The 19228-nt window shown below is 54.4% G+C and overlaps 1 protein-coding gene across 2 annotated transcripts in view; it reads right to left on the bottom strand.

The window, feature by feature from the left end:
* KCND3 (potassium voltage-gated channel subfamily D member 3) overlaps nt 1-18553 on the bottom strand; it is a 207644-nt gene extending 189091 nt beyond the window's left edge. For both annotated transcript variants that reach the window (XM_025872601.2, XM_025872602.2), the window contains exons 1-2: nt 18457-18553; nt 10532-11715 (exon numbers count right to left, since the gene is read on the bottom strand). In XM_025872601.2, the coding sequence (XP_025728386.1) occupies nt 10532-11637 (1106 nt within the window). In that variant the 5' untranslated portion in view covers nt 11638-11715; nt 18457-18553. The remainder of the gene's footprint in view (nt 1-10531; nt 11716-18456) is intronic.
* Between the last annotated feature and the right edge of the window lie 675 nt (nt 18554-19228).

Here is a 19228-nt window from a genome sequence, read left to right as displayed (position 1 = left end):
AGACACGTATGTCCGGGGGGGCCCAGAGACACGTATGTCCGGGGGGGGCCCAGAGACACGTATGTCCGGGGGGAGGGCAGGCCAGAGGAGGCTCCCAGGGATGCCGGCAGGGCGCCCGGCATTTCTCCCTGAGGAGAAGAGGGCGACGAGGGGCACGGGCAGCATCTTGAATCCCCAAAGCCTCTGCTCAGGGGTCTGGCCCTGCAAGGACCAGGACAGAGCCGCCCACGGAGGCTGGGCCACTCTGAGTTAGCACAGCTCCGGGCCAGGCACAGACGCTTTGCTGGTCTGTGACCATTCAGACCCCATCATCTATCTTCTCCACGTGGCAACGTGAGGATCCTTTTAGTATTATTGTTTAGCAAAGCCCATAAACCAATTCTGCCTTCCTGGGTCAGAGATGTTTATTTAATTAGCATTGTATGAGACTAAAAGAAAACCTTGTTTGACTCAGAAAACCAATATGACCTTTTGGCCCCAGGAGAGACGCAGCATGAGAGGGAATGCCCACGGGCCAAGGAGAGAAGCTGAATGCAAGTGTCCACAAACCATTCCATGGGTGGGAGCAGCGTTCCTGAAGGAGGCAAGGTGCCAGAGAAGTGGGGCCTCTCCTCCACCCTCCCTTCGGTTTTCTTTGGGAATGTCTATTCCCTGCTGCAGCCCCCATCCCAAAACTGCCTTGCTAGCTCCCTTGTCCTTCTGCCAAACTGCTCCTCCTCTGACATTCGCCGTCTCCCCATCCCCAATCACCCAGTCTCAAAATGCCAGAGTTCACTTAGACTTCTCTTCTCCTGGATGCCTTTCCACTCTACCTCCTTCTGTCCCTTTCCACCGTGACCATCCCAATCAGGCCTCCCACACGCCCCTCCTGGATCAGTCTTCTGGCTGACCTCACAATGGGTCTAACACTCAACCAGAAGACCGCTCCAAATAAATCTTCCTAATCACGGCAACATGGACCACCTTTAGTGGTCCTCCAGGCCTACTAAATAAATGCCTTAGCCTAATAATTTAGGACCTCCGTGTCTCTAGCAAGCCTTTTATTCCTGCTTGCCTCCAGCCATTCCCCTCATATGCCCTAAACACCAGCAAAGCAGCATGGTGGTTAAGCTCCCAAGCACCGTGCCCTTTTGCAATTTACTTGGATTTCCCATTTCCGCATCTCAAAATCCTACCCACTGTTGTTGGTCTAGCTGAAATGTCACCTTTTCCGTGAAGCCAGTCACTCATTCAGCAGCAAATATTTATTAAGCATTTATTCTGTGCCAAACACTTCCTGATCACTTCGGAACATGCCCCATCCTCCCTCATCTGCTCATAAACATACTCAAATCCCCTGCCGTACTGTAAACTTCTCAGGGACAGGAGCGAGGGCTTATTTATTTCTATTTCCCCAACACTGACTAGCAGCATGCATCACAAACACGGGGTATAATATTTGTTAAACTGCATCAAGATTTATGCTGTCTGTGGTTTTAATATCATTTAGTTTAAAATTCCCCTACTTTTTTTTTTTTCTGCTTAAGTATGCACGACCAGGAAGAAGTAAAAATAAACTAATGATACTTCTCAGCAGCTCTAAGGCTGTAATTACGGTGAACTCTAGGTTATCCTTGACACTGGAACCATCATGCTGGAGAGAATCTCCCACCAGAAGCATAAAAGCATTATCGCCATCAGTCTTTGACATATACCGTATGATTGTCGAGGAGCTGATTCGCCTTTTTAACTTTGTGTGCCCAGTTGGGGTGGTATCTGCCTCTACGGTCCTGAGAGCTGGCTGAGTAAGAGGGATGGAAAGAACAACGGAGGCCTGGCTGGTGGGGGGGGTCCAGTCTGGGACAGAACGACTGCCCGGAGCAACCTCAAGGCAAGACTGGACAGTCACGGTGTCACGGGTAACTCAGCACTGGCCGGTTTCTTTCAGACGACCACAAGGGCAGAGACATCCCAGCCCCCTGGCAGCTCAGGGTCCAGAATCGATTTGTGCTATAAGGACAACGCCAAAGCGTCAGTGGGACCGAGTAAGGTTCTGGGATGGAAGAGGGCTGTGCTTCCAACCTTGCTGGCATCGGGATGGTGCCTCACTGTGCCACCGGGAACCGCCGCACGCAAACCACAGAAAATGAGATTTGCAATTCTGCACTGATAGCCAGATAATGTAGGGGGGCAAGCTCCCCTCTTCCACTTCTGAAGCAAACAAATATCACATGGGGTGATTCCGCAGCTGCATTAGTTGGGGAAAATTGATGCACATTTCATGTGTCAGGGAGCTGAATCCCAGAGAATGGAGCCAGCCTCCCAGAAAATGGTTTCTTTATATAGTTCCATCCATTTATTGTTTGATTGGACTTTCTGTATATTAAATTCAAGCTGTTCTGCCGCTCATGGGCATTATGATGCGTTGGCTCCGTGGGAAATAATGAAGGTGATGGGATTTTACGGCATCACATTACAAAGGAGGTGTCCCCAGCCTCATCCATCTCTCCATCAACAAGCTTGTGTGTGAGGTGGCACTTATATTAAAACGATTTTTCTGATTCAGTTTAATGACACTCATTCCAGTCCTGACACCCAGAATATGATTACACGAGCCAGATGTAATCTTCCTCCACCAAGTCATGGTCAGCCAAAGCTGACTTATCCTCCCTCCTGGTCCCGCACCTTCCCATGCACCCGGCATTTGCATGGCGCTGGGCAGAGGGAGGTGGGGGCTGGGGAGGAGGGGCCTCGGTTCCGGCCTGGGAAACGCAGGCTGGACGGAGGCCGGAGCACAGGACTCAACTTGGAGGCCACGGTCTCTGAGCCCTCTGGCCCAGAACTTTGGGCGCTCCAAGGCGCTGTGGTAACTCCTTCCCCCTTGTCACAAACAAGTCCCCACTGGAAGTTGGTCTGAGGTCACTACGGAACACTCTTTCCAAAGGAGATTGCTGGGGGACTGGTCCCTACTTCCAAAAAAGAAAAACTGCTTAGATATTACCAGAGGATGAACACTTAGGATATGAGTACGGTGTCGGCTTCTTGGAACGAGTTGGTTGTGTTCAGGGCCACCTGCCCGAGCACAGGGGCTGGGAGCCTCCCAGCTAAGTCTCTGCTCCTCTCCCTGCCCGGGGAGGGGTTGGGGGAGTGGGGGACGGGGAAGCTCCCAGCCACGACTGTATGTGGACCAGAGCCCTGCGTGGCCCAGAACCGAGCTCCCTCCTGGATGAGAGAGGCAAAAACACTCTAGCAGTTACTGAGGGGTTCTGGCCCTCCCCTAAGGAGAGGGAGGGCCAGGCTTCCTTTTATTTATACTATTTTCAGGCAGAATAATTGCTGCTCCTCAGGAAGAATCATGTTTATGTTTACAGGTGTGTTTGAAGAGGGAAACCCAAACAAAACCAAACAGAGAAAGGGAGGGAGAGAGAGAGAGAGAGAGAGAGAGAGAGATTGATTTTGAGAGATTTAGGAGGAGAGCTGTGAAATGGGCATCAGCCTGAAAATTCCCTCCCCAAAATTGGAGCAATTTGAATTGCTGGCTTGGAAGACCAATCTAAAGTAATGGTTCTAGTGTGCAGCACCCGAGAGTCTCTTATCTCATCCATGTGAATCCGTCCCTCCCCCACCTGCAGCACCGACCTCCTGCCCACCCCTCAGTCTCAGCTGCTATATCAGAGCCACTGACTTCCATTTCCCTTTCTGAACCAAGACTGTCCCCCAGGGTGGTAAGCACGGTGCCCAGCCCTTGGCAGGTGCTTGGTATTCGCTGCCTGTGTTGAAAGGAAACCACAGGGGTGCCTGTGTGGCCCGTTTGGTTAAGCTTCTGACTCTTGGTTTCGGCTCAGGTCATGATCTCACGGTCGTGGGTTCAAGCCCCGTGTAAGGTTCTGTGCTCAGGGCGGAGTCTGTGGAGATTCTCTCTCTCTCCCTCTTCTTCTGCCTCTCCCCCCAGTCATGTGCTCTAAATAAATAAATAAGTAAATAAATAAAACCTTTAAAGAAAAGAAAGGAAACCCCAAACCAGGTACAGACGTTCCTGCTTGCAGGCAGCTCCAGCCCGGATCTCAGACACCCACGCTCCAACTTGGGCTCTGGGGCTTGTTCACTCCATCCATGCTGGGGTCTCACTGCCCTGGGCCTTGAAGCCGCCCCCTTGCAAGAGGGCCCTTCTTGTGCAATGCTTCTCCCGGCGTGGACAAGGTCTTTAGGACCATGTCTTCCTGGGCCAGTCCTTGCTACGGGAGCTGAGAAAGTCTTGGGCAGCTGTCGTGGTAGAAGCGGGACCGGCATCGCTCCCTGTTGCCCCTGCCTTCAAATACATGCAAAATCTCTCAGTTCCCCCCTCCCCGCTGCCAACACCCTTGGCCCAGCCACCATCAGCCGCTGCATAGACTATGATGGTGGCTTCTCCCTACAAAGTATTCACTACCCAGCAGCCAGAGTGATCCTTTGCAAACCTAAGTGAGGCCTACTTAAAACCCTCCAGTGGTTTCCCATTCCAGGCAGAGAAAAATGCAAAGGGCTAAGCCTTTGATCTCGAGGGCCCAGCATGAGCTGCTTCCCCTATTACCTCCTATACCTGGTCCCTGCTCCTGCCACTTGACCATTAGGACCTTGTAGCTATTCCAAGAACAGCATGCCAAGGCCTCTCCTGCCTGATGGACTTTGCATTTGCTGTTCTCTTGGCCTGGAATGCTCTTCCCTAAGCTACCAACATTCTTTCAGGTCTTTGCTCAAATATCACCTGAGCTCCTGACATAAAATAGCAACTCTCCCTCGCTCCACCACCTTCCCGCACTCAGTGCTCCCTGTTTATGCCACCAGGCTTTATTTTTCTCTGGAGCATGAATTGCTGCCTCATGGAACGTATTTATCTGCTGATCTATATACTATCTGGGCTCCTCCACTAGAATGTAAGCTCCACAAGATCAGAGACTACTTTCTTTGCTGCCATATTCTTAGCACCTCGTGGCTACTCAACAAATATTGGTTGCATAAAGAAGCGAATGGGAGGAAAATTTCATGGATGGGGGCGCTTATCTCTGGCTCCCTTTCTGCTCCTCCCTGACCCCAGAGTCTGCAGTGGGAAGCATGGCCAAGTGGCCAAAAATGCTGAAGGACAAGGGCTGAAACTTCCCGTGCAAGAAAAGCCACACTACGCTAAGGCTGACGTCAGAACTAGAGAACGCCCCGGTTGGCCTCCCCACCTCCACCCTGCCCACAAATGGATATTTGTCTGATCTGACCAGATAGCTCACATTTGGATAGCACTTCCACTGGTTCTTAAAATGGCCAGGAGATGGTTAGCAAGTGAGGAAACTGAGGACAGGTAACCTGGGGTACAAACCTGTTTAGTTGAACAGCTATCTAGTGAGACTCTGACTTAGGCACAGATCACACAATGATCTCTGGAATAGAGACCTGCCCTTGAAGAGCTCACATCCTGAGAGAAAGACACATAAGCAGATCAAGTTAATAAAATATGGCAACTGACAAGACAGAGGTACATCAGGGCTGCAGTGGGAAGAAAAGGAAGGGTGCCTAGTACACCCTGGTCCCGGGGGTGGCAGGAAGGGCTCCTGGGGATGATGTGGGGCTGAGCTGTGACGGATGATGGGAGGTAGCCAGACACAGAGCAAAGTGAGGGGTTGTCTCTGGAGTGGCAGGAAGAATATGAGTAAAGGCCTCTTTTTCTGACCCTTGGTCTACTGCTCTTCCCACCATCTCTTGTTTTGTTTTCAAAGGAAGAGAAGTGAGTCTCATTCAATTCTTGCTGTCTGGACCTTACACTGGGCTGATGTGCAATCATGGCGCTTTGTATTTGCTGGGCCTGGCGCATAGTAGGCACTCAATAAATGTTGAATGAATGCAAGATTCCTTGTCGGGATGTGGATCTATATCTTCTCTTAGGAATCGCAGCACCAGAGAACTGTTGGTTAAGACGTGTCAAACCAAGAAAAGACCTTGAGGTCATTCATTTCCAGTAAGTGTGGCTATGACCAGACCTCCCTGGGCAGGGACACACCACCATCCATGTAGGCACAGCTGACCACTGTCCCAGGCCAAGGCACTTGGGAGTTGGGAGGAGGGCTGGTGGGCCCCAGAGGCAGTGGATGAAGGTGCAGCCAGAATTTGGGGGATTGAAGGGTTAACCAGATCCCAGATTGGCTCCACTTCTGGTGCTGGGGGGTAGCCTGGTCAAGCACCCCATTCCGTGATGTGCCTGTATTGACTGTCCAGGCCAGACTCCCAGTCTTGCAAAACCTCTGGCAGGCCCCTTCCAGGATTATGTTTTAAAGGGAAATGCAAATCACCTGGAGGCTGCTTCATGCTTGGAAGAAGTAAAAATCGATTCTGTTTTAGTTAAAGTGATTTTTGGACACTGTCAAAAGCTCTCTCATCTCAGGGCATGGGGTGACAGATAGGCTGCCAGTCTCAATTACATAAGCAAGCCAACCAGGCAGCAGCAGGCCATCTTACCAGGAGCAAGGCTTCTCTGGGCCCTTCCCAAGCCTTGCCCCCCCGCCCCCACGCCCTGAAGATAGCCAAGATGGCCTCATCCCCTCCAGTCTCGGAGCTGGCCCTCGATAGCCCTGGTGGGTGCTCGCTCGCGAGGCTTTCCTTCCGCACACTCTCCTCTTCCCCACGCTGAACTGGAGCCTCACCCACAGACTGACTCAGACAGTCTAGGCCAATCGTGATGCCAAGCCAAGTCAAACAAAATTCAGAAGGAAAATTTGCTTTAAAAAGTCTACAACATAGACTACCTTCGCAAACTAGACATGTTGGTCTTATTTAATATTGGGAGTTCTGTCTTATCCCTTTCCTCTGTTAGCTGAGATAATTGAGGATTTTATTTATAGCAGCAATTATGAGCACCGAAATTAATCCTTTCGTGGCACATGTGGGAGCTCTACAGTCAAGGGGGCATAAGGGAAACATGGCTGGCCATGTGGGTCTTCCCTGCCAGCACAAGAAGCTGCAAAGGTCAGCCATCCTTGAGCCTCAGCGGCAGTTGGGCCATTATTGTTCTGTGTGCTTAAGGTATTTTGAGATATTAAATAAACAGAAATGATTGGTTCTAGGAGATCCCTCCCTGGAGGACACCTGAGTAACTCATCAGTGAGTCCTGGGAAGGCGGGCAGAGGTGGGAACTGGAGCGAGGGAGCCTGAACTCTGCTCGGCACTTCGGTCCTCAGCCCGGCACTTCGGTCCTCAGCCCAGCCCCGTGGCCTGTCAGTCAGCCCTCCTCTGCAAAGGAGCCGAAGACAAGTTTCTCCCAGACTGAAACTGGAACTTGGGGCAGGATTAGGGCAGGGAGCGTCTGCAGATGGGAAGAACGAAGTGTCTGCTGGGAGCTGTTAGAAGCAGCTGGACAGACCGTGGAATGTGACAGAATATTGGCCCTTGGTATCCCACAGCCACTTGGGGGCTCAAATGCCAGCAAGGAGTAAGAAAAAGAAGGGCTCTCTGGAATGGTTTAGGCCTACAGCTAGCCAGTGAATAAGTTCAGGACAGGAACCAGCCAGTGGAGAGGGAAAAGTTTCCAGGGTCGAGTTGGGAAGACCTCTGAGCAGAGCAAGAAGACCCCCGCCCCTGATGTTGCACAGTGTCCCAGGGGATGGGCCAGAGGCCAGGTGAAGGCTGCCCTCCTCTGTCCCCAGGGGCCAGGGCTGGGGCAGAGCACGCATCTTAAGTCCACCCTAGAAAGAGGATGGGCAGGCCTGGAAAGGACTGAGAACAGTATCAGGCCAGGCAAATGGAAAAGGCGCCCCATTCACAATGACCAAGCCATTAAAAAGCGTTTTGCCAAGTACCTGCTATGTATAGCCAAGCAGTGAGCCGGGCAATGATTCCAACTGCCAACTCAAGTCAAAGTCAAGGTTGCCCAGTCCAGCATTCAACCACACCAGCCAGGGTGGAGGAAGAAAAACCTGCTGTCCCATTACTCATCCGAGGTTAAGGAAGACATGACCGAAGGAAGGCTTCTTCTCCTGCTCATTCGCTTCCCCTCCCAGAGGCCAGATGTTCTGATGCATGCGGAAGAGCAGGGCGAGGAGCCCACTGGGCCACAGTCAGGGGCAGCACGCTACTCCCCTTTCCTTCCTCTTCACCTTCACTCTCTGGCAGAGGCCCCCTGCTTCCTGCCGTCCCCTCCCCTCGCTCAGAAAGTACATACAAGGCCAAGACTGTCCGTCCCCTGATACTGGCCTCGCCCTTGACCTAGAGGGCGGATGCTAAAGGACATCAATAGTCTCCCCAGCGACAGTAAAACAGTGGATTCTGCCAGGAATGCAGCCATCTGATTCCCAAGGCAGCATTTAAACGGGCCAGATGGAAATGTTTGGTTTATAAATTCCCTGTGTGCCTAGGACAGTGGCTGCAGTACTCGTGTTCAAGAGCGACGTGACTAGAATAAACTGACCCCCTGAGGCCATAATGTAAAAGAAGGAACCCTGGAGGTCTACTTTCCCCCCACGGCCCCGAACGGTATGGGGACATGCGGAGTGGCGAGTGAATAGGGAACGGGCGCTGGAGACAGCCAGACTGGCATTGGGAAATCAGCTCTGCCCCGATCAGCTGTACGGTACTTGATCTCTCTGGGCCTTGCCTGTTGCATCTGCAAAGTTGGATGGCATTTTTCCCACCTTGCAGGGCTGTTGTGAAGACTCAAAGGGGTAATATATGCAAAGAGCTTAGCACACCGCCGCCACACGGTAGACACACATATGCTGTTACCCTAATAATAAAAAGTAATAGGCAGGTGGCCCCTGAAGTTTCCATCGATCTCCTCTGAAGTGATCCCACTTTAACTCTGACATCCACCCATCTGCCCTGTTTTCTCCCCACGGCAGTCCTGAGGCATCACTCTGGTGTCATGAGTCCCATCAAAGGGCACGTAAGGGCATGGAGGATGGTCACAGCCATGTCAGGTGCGGGGCCAGGGAGGTCCTGGCCTTTCGGGGGGGGGGTGTTCCCCTTCAGGAAAGTGAAGGGATGGTCAGGGTCAGCCTCGAAAGGGCAAAGATGCCTCCTTCTCCCGACACAGTGACCGGTTCCCAGGTCACTTTATCCCTAAATATGCCACTGCGCCAAAAGATAAGGTCAAACGACCAGACGCTCCTACCCACTCCGGGTGCGAGCAGCTGTTCAAAGAACTATGTGTGTGTTGGAGAGAGAGGAAGGGGCAGGATGGCCTGTGTCCGACGGACAAGAGGGAAAGGAAATGCCCCCATCAAATGTGTCCTCCACAAATGGACAATGACACCCCTTGCCCGCCCCCCGCCCCGGGTGGCCCAATCACAAATGTAATCATTTTAAAAGGTCCTGTCACCTGCTCAGTCATTCCCAATAAGCATACACAGCACTATGGAAAAACCGACCTCAGCGCCGCGGGGTGTCAGCCAGGAAAAAAAAAAAAAATCAAATCACCAGGACACCACCAACCAAACTGTCAAAGACCAAATAAAAAGCTTCATGAATTCTCCATCAGCAATATAATGCTTCCTGGCCTAAGCAAATACAGACCCAGCATATGAATTGTAAAAGGGATTTTGCATTAGCCTCAATGACTTCCAACAGCCTAAGCAGAAACCCCTAAGAAATTCATGTCTCCTCCATAAAGCTGTTGGCTCTAATCCTGTTAGAGGGAAACTGCAACCTCCTTCCCGAGCCCCTTCCTCGGATGGAAAGCTTCGCATGCCAGCACCATAAACACATTTCTACGACCTCAGCTAGAGAGGGTACCTCAGGGAGATGGAAGAGACAGCGTCACCCGTGGCCCTTGCTGAGTGCCTCTCCCTCCCCGGGATGATCCTGTTGCTTCTGTGTCTGACCACGTGATCTCTTCAGACCATCTCACCATGGCCCAGGTAGGCCGGGTCATTCAATCACAGAGAACTCCTCCTTCGGTGAGAAAAAACAAGTTGGGTGCTCCGATTTGCAGGAAACCCAAGTTCAGAGTCACTTACAGAAAGTCTGCTCAGAGCTACCAAACCCTGGAGCATCTGTGGCAGCAGAGAAGAGAAGGAAAGCAAAAGAGAAATAGCCTGCAGATACACTACAGAGAAGAAATGCAGGAAGGATCCAAAGAGAGTGCTCTCGGCGTCCTCTGGTTAATGGAACTGCGTGCCCTCCTTACGGCGCTCACCGAACTCCTCGGGCTCTTCTTCCTTCCCACCTGCTACCCCATCTCCCCCCCACCCCGCCAACCCCTCAGGGCAGCCCTTACAGGCAAGCGCAGGGGCATATGAGAACGCAGCTATCACCACTCACTCCACCCCACACACATACACAGAATGCAGGGCTGAAAAGAGAAATGATGGCTTAATTTTCCACGTTTTATAAAATGCATGGCCCCCCCCAAGAAAACTCAATTCAGAGCAAGCTCTCGCGCCCAAATGTGTGACCTCCTCTTTCTGATGAGGCAACTCCCCTTGCTCCTATGACTTGGACAAGTGACTCCATCCTCGTCTGCCGGACCCTGCTACCATCCAAATGTAACCTCCCTCCCTCGTAACCTCCACCCCTCCGGCCACCGGCGCAGACTTACCCCAGGGTGGTCATGGTGACAATGGTGTACCAAAAAGAGGCAGGGATGCTCGTGAACTTGCTGGCAGAGGAGCCCTTCTCGGCGTAAAACATCACAGTGGCAAAGATGATGATGGCCATGGTGAGGGAGAAGAGGAGAAAGCCGAGTTCAGAGGCACAGCTCTTGAGTGTGTAGCCCAGGATCCGCAAGCCCTGGGAGTGGCGCGAGAACTTGAAGATCCGGAAGACACGGAAGACCCGGAGCGTGACGAAGGCGCCAGACACGTCCTCGTTGTTGGTCATGACCAGGCCGATGTAGTAGGGCATGATGGCCACCACGTCGATGATGCTCATCACGCTGCGGATGAAGCGGTAGCGGCTGGGCGCCGCAAAGAGCCGGAGGAGGTACTCCACGGTGAAGATCATGACGCAGGCCGTGTCCAGGCAGAAGAAGGCCACCGAGTAGCGCTCCCCACACGGCAGCTCCTTGCTCCCAGGCACCGTGCCACACGGCACCGTCTCCACCACGTTGGTGATGACCGACACGGCGATGAAGAAGCCAGTCACGTAGTAGAAGACCAAGGCCAGCGTGCTAGTGTGCGGATTCTCGAAGGCCCGCCACATGGTCTGGCGGAAGCTGAGCGAGGGCATGGACTCCTGGTTGTTCTCCGAGTCGTTGTCGTCCATGAGCCGCTCGGCGTTCTCCCGCTTGCGGTCCTTGTACTCCTCGTAGCAGCAGTCGCCGATGATCTCCGGCAGGATGCCGTAGAAGGCCAGCTCGTCGTCGTAGGCCGAGATGCACTCGTAGCGCGGGTAGTGCAGCTTGCCCGTGCGGTAGAAGTTGAGGACACACCGGAACACTTCGGGGTCCCGGTCGAAGAAGTACTCCTTGGTGTCCTCGTTGAAGAAGAACTCCTTCTCCGTGCTGCCCAGCAGCGTGTCCGGGTAGCGCTCCAGCGTCGTCCGCCAGGTCTGGAACCTCCGGCCGCTCACGTTGAGGACGATCAGTTCATCCTGCCGCTTGTTCTTGTCGGCGGGGGCAAGGGGCATGGGGCAGTTGGCCACCGGCATCCACCCGATGGCCGCCGCCCGCGCAAAAGGCAGCCAGGCTGCCACGCCGGCCGCCATGCTGACTCCAGCTCTTGGGCCGGCTGCTGCTCGGAGGCGGAGGCTTTGCACACCAGCTTGGAGTTCGTTCCGTGACCCCTGGGAGACAGGAGGAGAGAGCAGAGAACTGGGTGAGTCCACGATTGCCTCCCCGTTAGGAAGCGGGGCACGGGGAAGGGTCAGTGCTGAGTGAGAGGGCGAGAGTCTGGAAGGCAAATCAATGAAACCAAAGTCACCTCCCAAGGGCGGTGACTTGATTCTTTCTCACCCCCGTCCTAGGGACAGCACCTGGCACGGCGCTGGGCAGCCCCTGTGGGCTCACCAGATGTTGTTGACTGCCCGACAAATTGTCAAGTTGCAGGAAGGCTCAGGAGCATTTGGAGGGAAAGGCTCTTTAGGAGAAAGATCTGGGAAGACGCGGGTAATAATCAGCTCTGAAAGGTTATGGCGTTATTACGAATTTAAATTGGGAGAGGGTAAATGAGTTCTCATTAAATGAATTTAAAAGTGGGATAAACATGCTAATTTTTATTTCACTCTTCACCCACCAGGGTAATCAGGAATGGGGGGTGGGTAAGGGAGATCAGGTAAACACATTCTTTCTACTCCTCATCGCTGAGGTGGAGGCTGGGCCTGCCTGTGTCTGGAAAGTTCTCTGAGATGGCAGGTGAAGACGGTAGGCCCAGAGCTTGGTATAGTTCTGGTCCCCAAGTCCCATGGAGAAGGCAGTTGCTGGTGGAGTGCTACTCTCTGGGACACCTGGCAACTTAGCATCCAATCATGCCCCTCAGAGCCAGGACAGAAAGAAGTGGGAGAGGCTGTGAGGCCGGGCAGGGCTCCTTCCCCACCCTGTAAAGAGGGTCTCGGGCTCTTGGTTCACCTGCCTTCTATGCATTGTCCCTCTCCCTCCCAGAGGAAGCTGATCCACACTCTGCCATCTCCAGATTCCTCGCCTCCCGTCTCCATCTGCCCACCATCCATAGCTCCCTCGGGTTATGTAACAATACTCTTTCCCATGCCAGCCCCTTTCACCCGGCCCCACTCCAGCCCTGGAGGCTCCTCCAGCCCTGGGCCACCTTGTCCCTTCCCCCACCAGTCTCTGAACCACACTGTGGACACACCTCCCCATCACCTGCATGGATGGGGGTGGGGGGACAATGGCTCAGAGAATTATTTTTGGCTTTGAGAAACAGATTTACCTTCCCAAATCTGGCTTTTTAAGGATGATACTGAAATGACTCTGAATCCCCAAATGTGTTACCATCTGTGGGAAGACATGTGGTGACACAGAAACACACGTAACAGCACCAGGAAATTGTTTGGGGTTGACACACTCATTTTCACTAATCCTAAACTGGCACACGGAACCAATCCTCACTCGGAATTATTTGGACCCTCTGGAGTTCAGTTGGCTTGACTCTGTGTTGAAATGAATGAGGCAGAGGTTTGTCTTGTAAATGGGATCTGATCTTCGTCTTTCCCTATAAACCTGCTTCCTTCTCCTGACTACCAACTCCTCTAGGCCCTCAGATCTCCACCTCTTCTCACTCCTGAGCTACCGCTAGACTGTCCCCATCTGGATGCCTCTGATGCTGGACAAGGTCACACCAAACCTACCTCCTCGCCCAAAGCTGCTCCTCAGTGAACCTTTTGTTCACGGCTGCCCTAATCCCAGGCCTGTCCGTTTGGCCATCTTTCTCCTTGCTTCACCCAAAGAGTTGCCAAATAATGAGACGACAGCCCTTACTGCCCTCATGAAGGCCCTCATTCCCTCAGGCCTCCTTCCCTTCCCACTGGCCTGCTCGTCTCCCTTGCCCCACCCCCACCCCCCACCCCTGTTTTTCCTGGTCCCCAGAAATCCATTCCGCTCAGGGTAATCTCCCTAAAGCCAAGTTCTGATGGTGCTGAACCCCACAACCTACAAAATCAGGTCCACAATCTCTGGCCTGGCATTCCAGCTTTGCCACAAATGGATCCTGGCTGACCATTCCGGCCCATGCTCCATGCACCTGTCCTAGCCTCCAGCAACAAGAGCAGAGCGGCTCTGCTTCTGGACACTCCTCCTTCTGTGGGGGATATCCTTCCCCTTCAGCGCTCCTATTTGCCTCCCTGTTCCTCATCTTTTCTGCAACGCCCCCTTCTCTCGCCACCTTGAAATTCTCTCCGTCTTTGGGCTTACAGGGCTTTGTTTGCCCCTCTTCTCTAGCACCTCTCGCCCTCTGGGCTGGATTACAAGACATTTTCTACGCGTCTAATTAATACTCGTCGCTAACAATCATCTTGCCCGTACTCTACACACCGTCTCCCCCGGATCATCTCCTAGTACCCTCACAGCAACCTAGGAAGAAGTCTGAGGGTTGGCAGTCTGCCAGCCGGAAAGGGATGGAACAGGGATCCCACCACAGGCAGCCTGATGCCCCCCACCACATGCCCTGAAGCCTATGCTACCTGACTTCTCTAGGTGTTCCTGTCCAGAGAGGAACAGCAGCTGATGTTTACAGAGGGCGGGCTGGGTGCCGGGCACCGTACCGCATGCTTCTGTGGGCCATCTCAGCCCATCCCACTGACAACCCTAGAGGGGAGGAGACACCACTGTTGTCCCCATGTCGCAGATGAAGAAGAGGAATCACGAGGAGTTTGAGTAACTGGTCAAAGGATGTGATAAGAAGGCAGGGAGATTTAAACCCAGGCGGTCTCGATGAGGAGTTCAAGGGGACAGCCCCGTTTTCCCCCTCCCATCATAAGCTCCTTGAGGGTAAAGGCCACGGCGCCTCCGTTTTTACCCAACAGCCTAGGAAGCAGTTCAGGGTGCTGCATCGGGCGGTTCTCAAACTGGGAGCCCAGATTTTATAGATCATTTGCATTCCCTCGATCTTACTCCATGCCTTGCTAAGGGGGGTTTCAAGGGTAGACATTCTCTCTCCTGACAGACAGCAGAACTCTGCCGACAGATCAGAATCAAAAGAATCCAACCGAAGTGCCTCTGACTCACTGTGCTCTCAGCCTCAGGGTTTTCTCAAGGAGCCAGTCTCTGCCTCAGTTTCCTCATCTGCATGCTAAGGAGAATATTCACAGGTGCCTCTGCTCCCTCGTAAAGGGAGGTTGATTCAGATGCCGCAGAAGACAACAGGAATGACAATGACATTCCCTATAAATGTCATCACTCAGAGAACAGAAAAACAGCACAAGCCTGATGAGCTCTTGATTATGGCAAAAGAACAGGGAGATTGTTCATCCACGGCAGTGGGTGATCCGCATGCCACTGATGGACTTGGGAACACATCCTGTGCATTTTATATCTTTTTCAAGAAATTTACCCTGATAACTCCCCGTACTTCCTTTGGGCTATCAGGAGGATCTGCAGTCCCTTCACACACTCTTCTTGGGTTTTCTAAGGAGCAAGGGCAGTTGGGCGGGCAAGCCCACAACGTAAGCCTTGGCCACAGATAACTCCAATTCACGTTCAGTGAACATTTATTGCGTGCTGACAATGCTCTGGGCACTGTTTTAGGCACTTTTACAGCAACAATTCAAATTTATCCCCGGAGAAAATCCTATGACTTAGACATTTCTGCCCATAAGTTTCAGGGAGGGAGCTAAGACTCAGAAAGATCCCTTCAGAGTGGCTGAATTCCATGTGTGTAGGAGCTGACGATTTTCAAGCAGACCATTGACCGAGTCACTACTACATAGCTCTCCTGACCTAAGTGTAGGCAGATACTGATGCTCCTCATGGAAGAGAGCAGGATGCAGAGATGCCCCTCAGCCCAGCCCAGGCAGGGAAGAGCAGGAGGTCAGGAAGCCCTGCATTCCAGTTTCACTTCTCTCCTGCACTCGTGAAAGCAAACCCACCATCGCACTCTGGGCCTCGGAATCCTCCTCTGTCAAATGGGAGAACTGGGCAAGAAAGTGACAAGGAGCCCTTCGGCTCAAGGCATCCTTGATCCTACTAGGACCCGGGACATTGAGGCAGTAGCTCCTCGGGTCTCACTGAGACCTCTTCGTAACGGCTGCCCGTGCAAAACAGGAAGTAGAGCATCAGGGTTTGTTGCTGTGGGGACAGACTTTGCCTGAGCCTCATCTCGACAAGAGGCAGTTCTGGGAATTCCTGATAAGACTGGTGCCCAAAACAGGGGGCGCAACCCGCATCACTCAGAACATGAGGTTATCCGAGGCTGGGGTCCTCCCACAGAACCCTCCTGGCCTCCTCCCAGATGCTGCGCCCTGGACCTCTGACCCTTAACATCTTTGTTTTATCCCATAATGGAGCTCAGAGAGGCAGGACCTTGAGGGGGTTCCGGTGGCAAAGAGTAAGATAAGAGACCGCTGAGGTAGGAGATACCCTGTTAGCACCGTGCTTGGGCCAGATATGCAGCTCTGCACCCTGCAAGGCCAGTGTTCTTCCCCTTCCATTCTCCCAGGGCTGCTCCACCCTGGCTCCCCAGCCTCAGTGGCTGGCACCTGCCCCTGCCAAGCTGCGTCCCACCCCCTTACCCTTTCCACCTCAGGCCAGTCTCCTCTTCTCAAGGGCAATGAGTACTTCATATACTGCTTTCAGATGAATAATTGAGAGTTAGCGAAGGAAAAACAACCCCTCTCTAGCTATCATAAAAGCCTCTAGTCCCAACGCCCAACCAATCCAGGACAATCTTCCCAAAGAAGGCCAAGCAAAACCCAGGCTGTCTCCAGAGGCTCAAGCCCTGTTCGCCTGGTAAAAGGTACCCCCAAAGGAGCAATTACCCCACTGCTACTTTCTCTGTGTGTGTGTGTGTGTGTGTGTGTGTGTAAGGGGTGTGGTGGGGTTTAGAAGGGGAGGAAAATTTCCCACCTGATACCAGGCCCAAGGCCATATAGCCTCCACACAAGCCTGCAGACGTGACCTGGCTTCAGCGGGGCTTCTCCTCGGTGCTCCCTGCAGCGCTCACCCCCCAACGGGGGCCAACACCTCGTGGAGCAGACCTGGCTATGAATTCCTGCAACAGGCACAAGAGTGCGGCCCCATTTCCAGCCAATGGCACTGCACACGCCTCAAATGCCAAGGTTTTACTAGGACGTGGACGCCTTACAAATGAAAAATCTGAAGCTATTTTTGCTTTTGGCAGAAGAGTTTGACAGTGGGAAAGATGGGGGTGGGGGGGAGCCTGGGGAAGAGCCATTTAAAACAGGTGAGGGCTAAAATGACAAAGGCAAAAAATCCTAGAAGAGGGGAATACATGTTCTCCTGCTGCAAAAAAGTCAGCCCTATTAAACAGCTTCTGTTTTGGAGGTAGAGGGCCCAAAGTGGGCAAAGTGACCAGACAGCCTGTCCTGGGAACTGACACCTAACCTGAGCCCAGGCACAGGGCAGCAAAAGCATCACGTCACCAAGGTCTGCCCTTCAGTGACCTCGGCAGAGTGCTGGGTGTGGAGAGTCTCTGGAAACTTTCACCTTCCACAATTTTACAACACATTGCTTAGCCCAGAATGGGGCCAGTCTCGGGGAGGGGAGGGTCCTGACGATCCAGGGGGCCTTCTCCTCCGCCCACAGGGTTTGGGTGGAGGGGCATGAACCCGACAGGGTGCCAGGCGGGGGTTCCTTGGGGTACAGGCCTGGGACATACATACAGATCCTCTTCTCCCACATTGCCACTCCTAGGCTGGCCAGGGCACTTTCCTGAACTCTCTTTTTCTCCAGCCTCCTCAACAGCAAAAGGGAACAAGCTACCAATCTTTCTTCCTCTGGGGGTCCCTTCTGTACTTGCATTTCGTTGCCTTCAAGTAGCGACAAGGAAAAATAAACACATCAATTCCCCAATTCCCGTCTGTGTGCCAACATGTCCTCATGGGGAAATGTACACACGCTTTGCATTGAATTCCTGCACGCCCTTTCTACAGACATTAAATATCCAGGTTTCCTTGAAGTAACGGTAAATACGGCATACATTTAACCATCACATACATTCATGCAAAATACCAACATGCACCATATAGGAACCCCAGCCCAGTCTTACAAACAGGATCATAAGAAAGTTCAGACACCCTCTTTTCGGAAATATAACGGAGCCCTCTCTTTGCTATAAGATTCCAGGTCCGGAACCTCAGCCTGTTGCTGACATATCAGGCTGCCCGGGATAAAAGCAGAACCTCTTGGACTTGATTCAAACGTCAACATTAAGCAAGTGCAGGAATTTAGTTGATTCCAGGTAACTTCTCTGCCTTGTCCCTTCTGCGCCCCATCCCCAGGGTAAACACCTCGCCAAAGTGAGTCTTTCGAACCCCCTCCCCCGGGCCACACTGGCCCTGGGTGTCACTTAACAATCTTTCCCAGAGCTCGAGGGGTGGAAGCAGCGTCGGGCAGGACCAGATGCGCGGGCCCCCAGCCTCTGGTAGGCACACCGCCGGCTCGCCGGGCTGGAGAACTTTGCGAAGCACCCCAAACTGCTCCCTGCTTCCACCCTCAGCCATTTCTCTTGTCCTCCCCTCACGAGGAGCGGGGGCGGGGGGGGGGACAGTGCAAGCCGTCGCCACCTGCCGCCGGATCCCGGGGCGCTGCCTGTGGCACCCCCGAGGGAAGGCAGGCCAATGGAAAGAGGGCAGAGGTTCACACCCCCACCCCCAAGCCTCACGTCGCCGAGCTGCCCGGAGGTGGCTGCAGAGCCAGCCGGAGGGAACCGACGCCCCCGGGCCGGCTGCCTGCTCCCCCGCGGCGCCGGCCCCACCCCCAACCCTTCCGGCGCCCCAGCGCCCACCCACCCAGGCGCAGGAGTGGGAAGGTGCCGCGTGGGCAGCTGGAGCAACAGGCGTGGGAGCAGCGCTTCTCACACTTCCTGGCTCCAGAAGGCTCGGTCGGGTCCCTCTTACCTTCGGCGAAGCGAGCCCCGGGCCCCGCGCCCCGCGCCCGCGCGCGCGAGGAAGCCGCGGCCGGGAGCCGGGGGCCGCGGAGGCGCCGAGCGCCCAGCAGCGCGGCGAAGCGCCCAGCAGCCGCCGCTCGCCGGCGAAGTCTCGCTCGCTCCCTCCCTGGCTCGGTCCGTTCGTGCGTCCCTCGGTCCGTGGGGCCCTCCCTCCCTGGCCGCCGCCGCCGCCGCCGCCGCCGCCGCCGCTCCAGCCCCGGCTCGGCGGCGCGTCCCCTCCCCGCCGCCCCGCTCGCGGGCTCGCGGGCTCGCGGGTTCCCTCGCTCGCGCCCTGCCCCCGCCGCTGCCGGCGCCGCGCGGAGCGGAGCCCGGCGGGCCACGGGCTGCCTGGCGAGGTCCCTCTCCCGAAGGGGGAGGCGGTGGGGGCGCGGCGCGGGCGGGGCGGAGAGGAGAGTCCGGGGGCGGCGGCGAGGCTGCGCCCTCGGCTCCCTGCCGATCCCCGCCGGTGGAGCGGCTCCAGGCCAGGCCCGAGAGCGCGGGCCGCCAGGCAGCGGAGGGAGAGAGGAGGAGGACCCGGAGGCTCGCCGCGGGAGGGTGCCCGGGGCGAGGGCGTGTGACTCCCCTCGCGAGGGTGTGTGTGAGTGCGTGCGTGCGTGTGTGTGTGTGTGTGTGTGTGTAGGGGCGCGCGCGCGAGCGGGGGGCGGGGAGACGAGGCAGAGCCTGGTGCGTCTCCCCGGGCGAGTGGAGGAATCCTAGGGTGTGCCTGGAGGTGGCGGAGTGTG

Source organism: Callorhinus ursinus, unplaced genomic scaffold (assembly GCF_003265705.2).
Source record: "Callorhinus ursinus isolate GAN/ISIS: 27379988/994484 unplaced genomic scaffold, GSC_fseal_2.0 scaffold9, whole genome shotgun sequence".
In the NCBI taxonomy this organism is placed as follows: Eukaryota; Metazoa; Chordata; class Mammalia; order Carnivora; family Otariidae; genus Callorhinus; species Callorhinus ursinus.
This window is presented reverse-complemented; position numbering and strand designations above follow the sequence as displayed.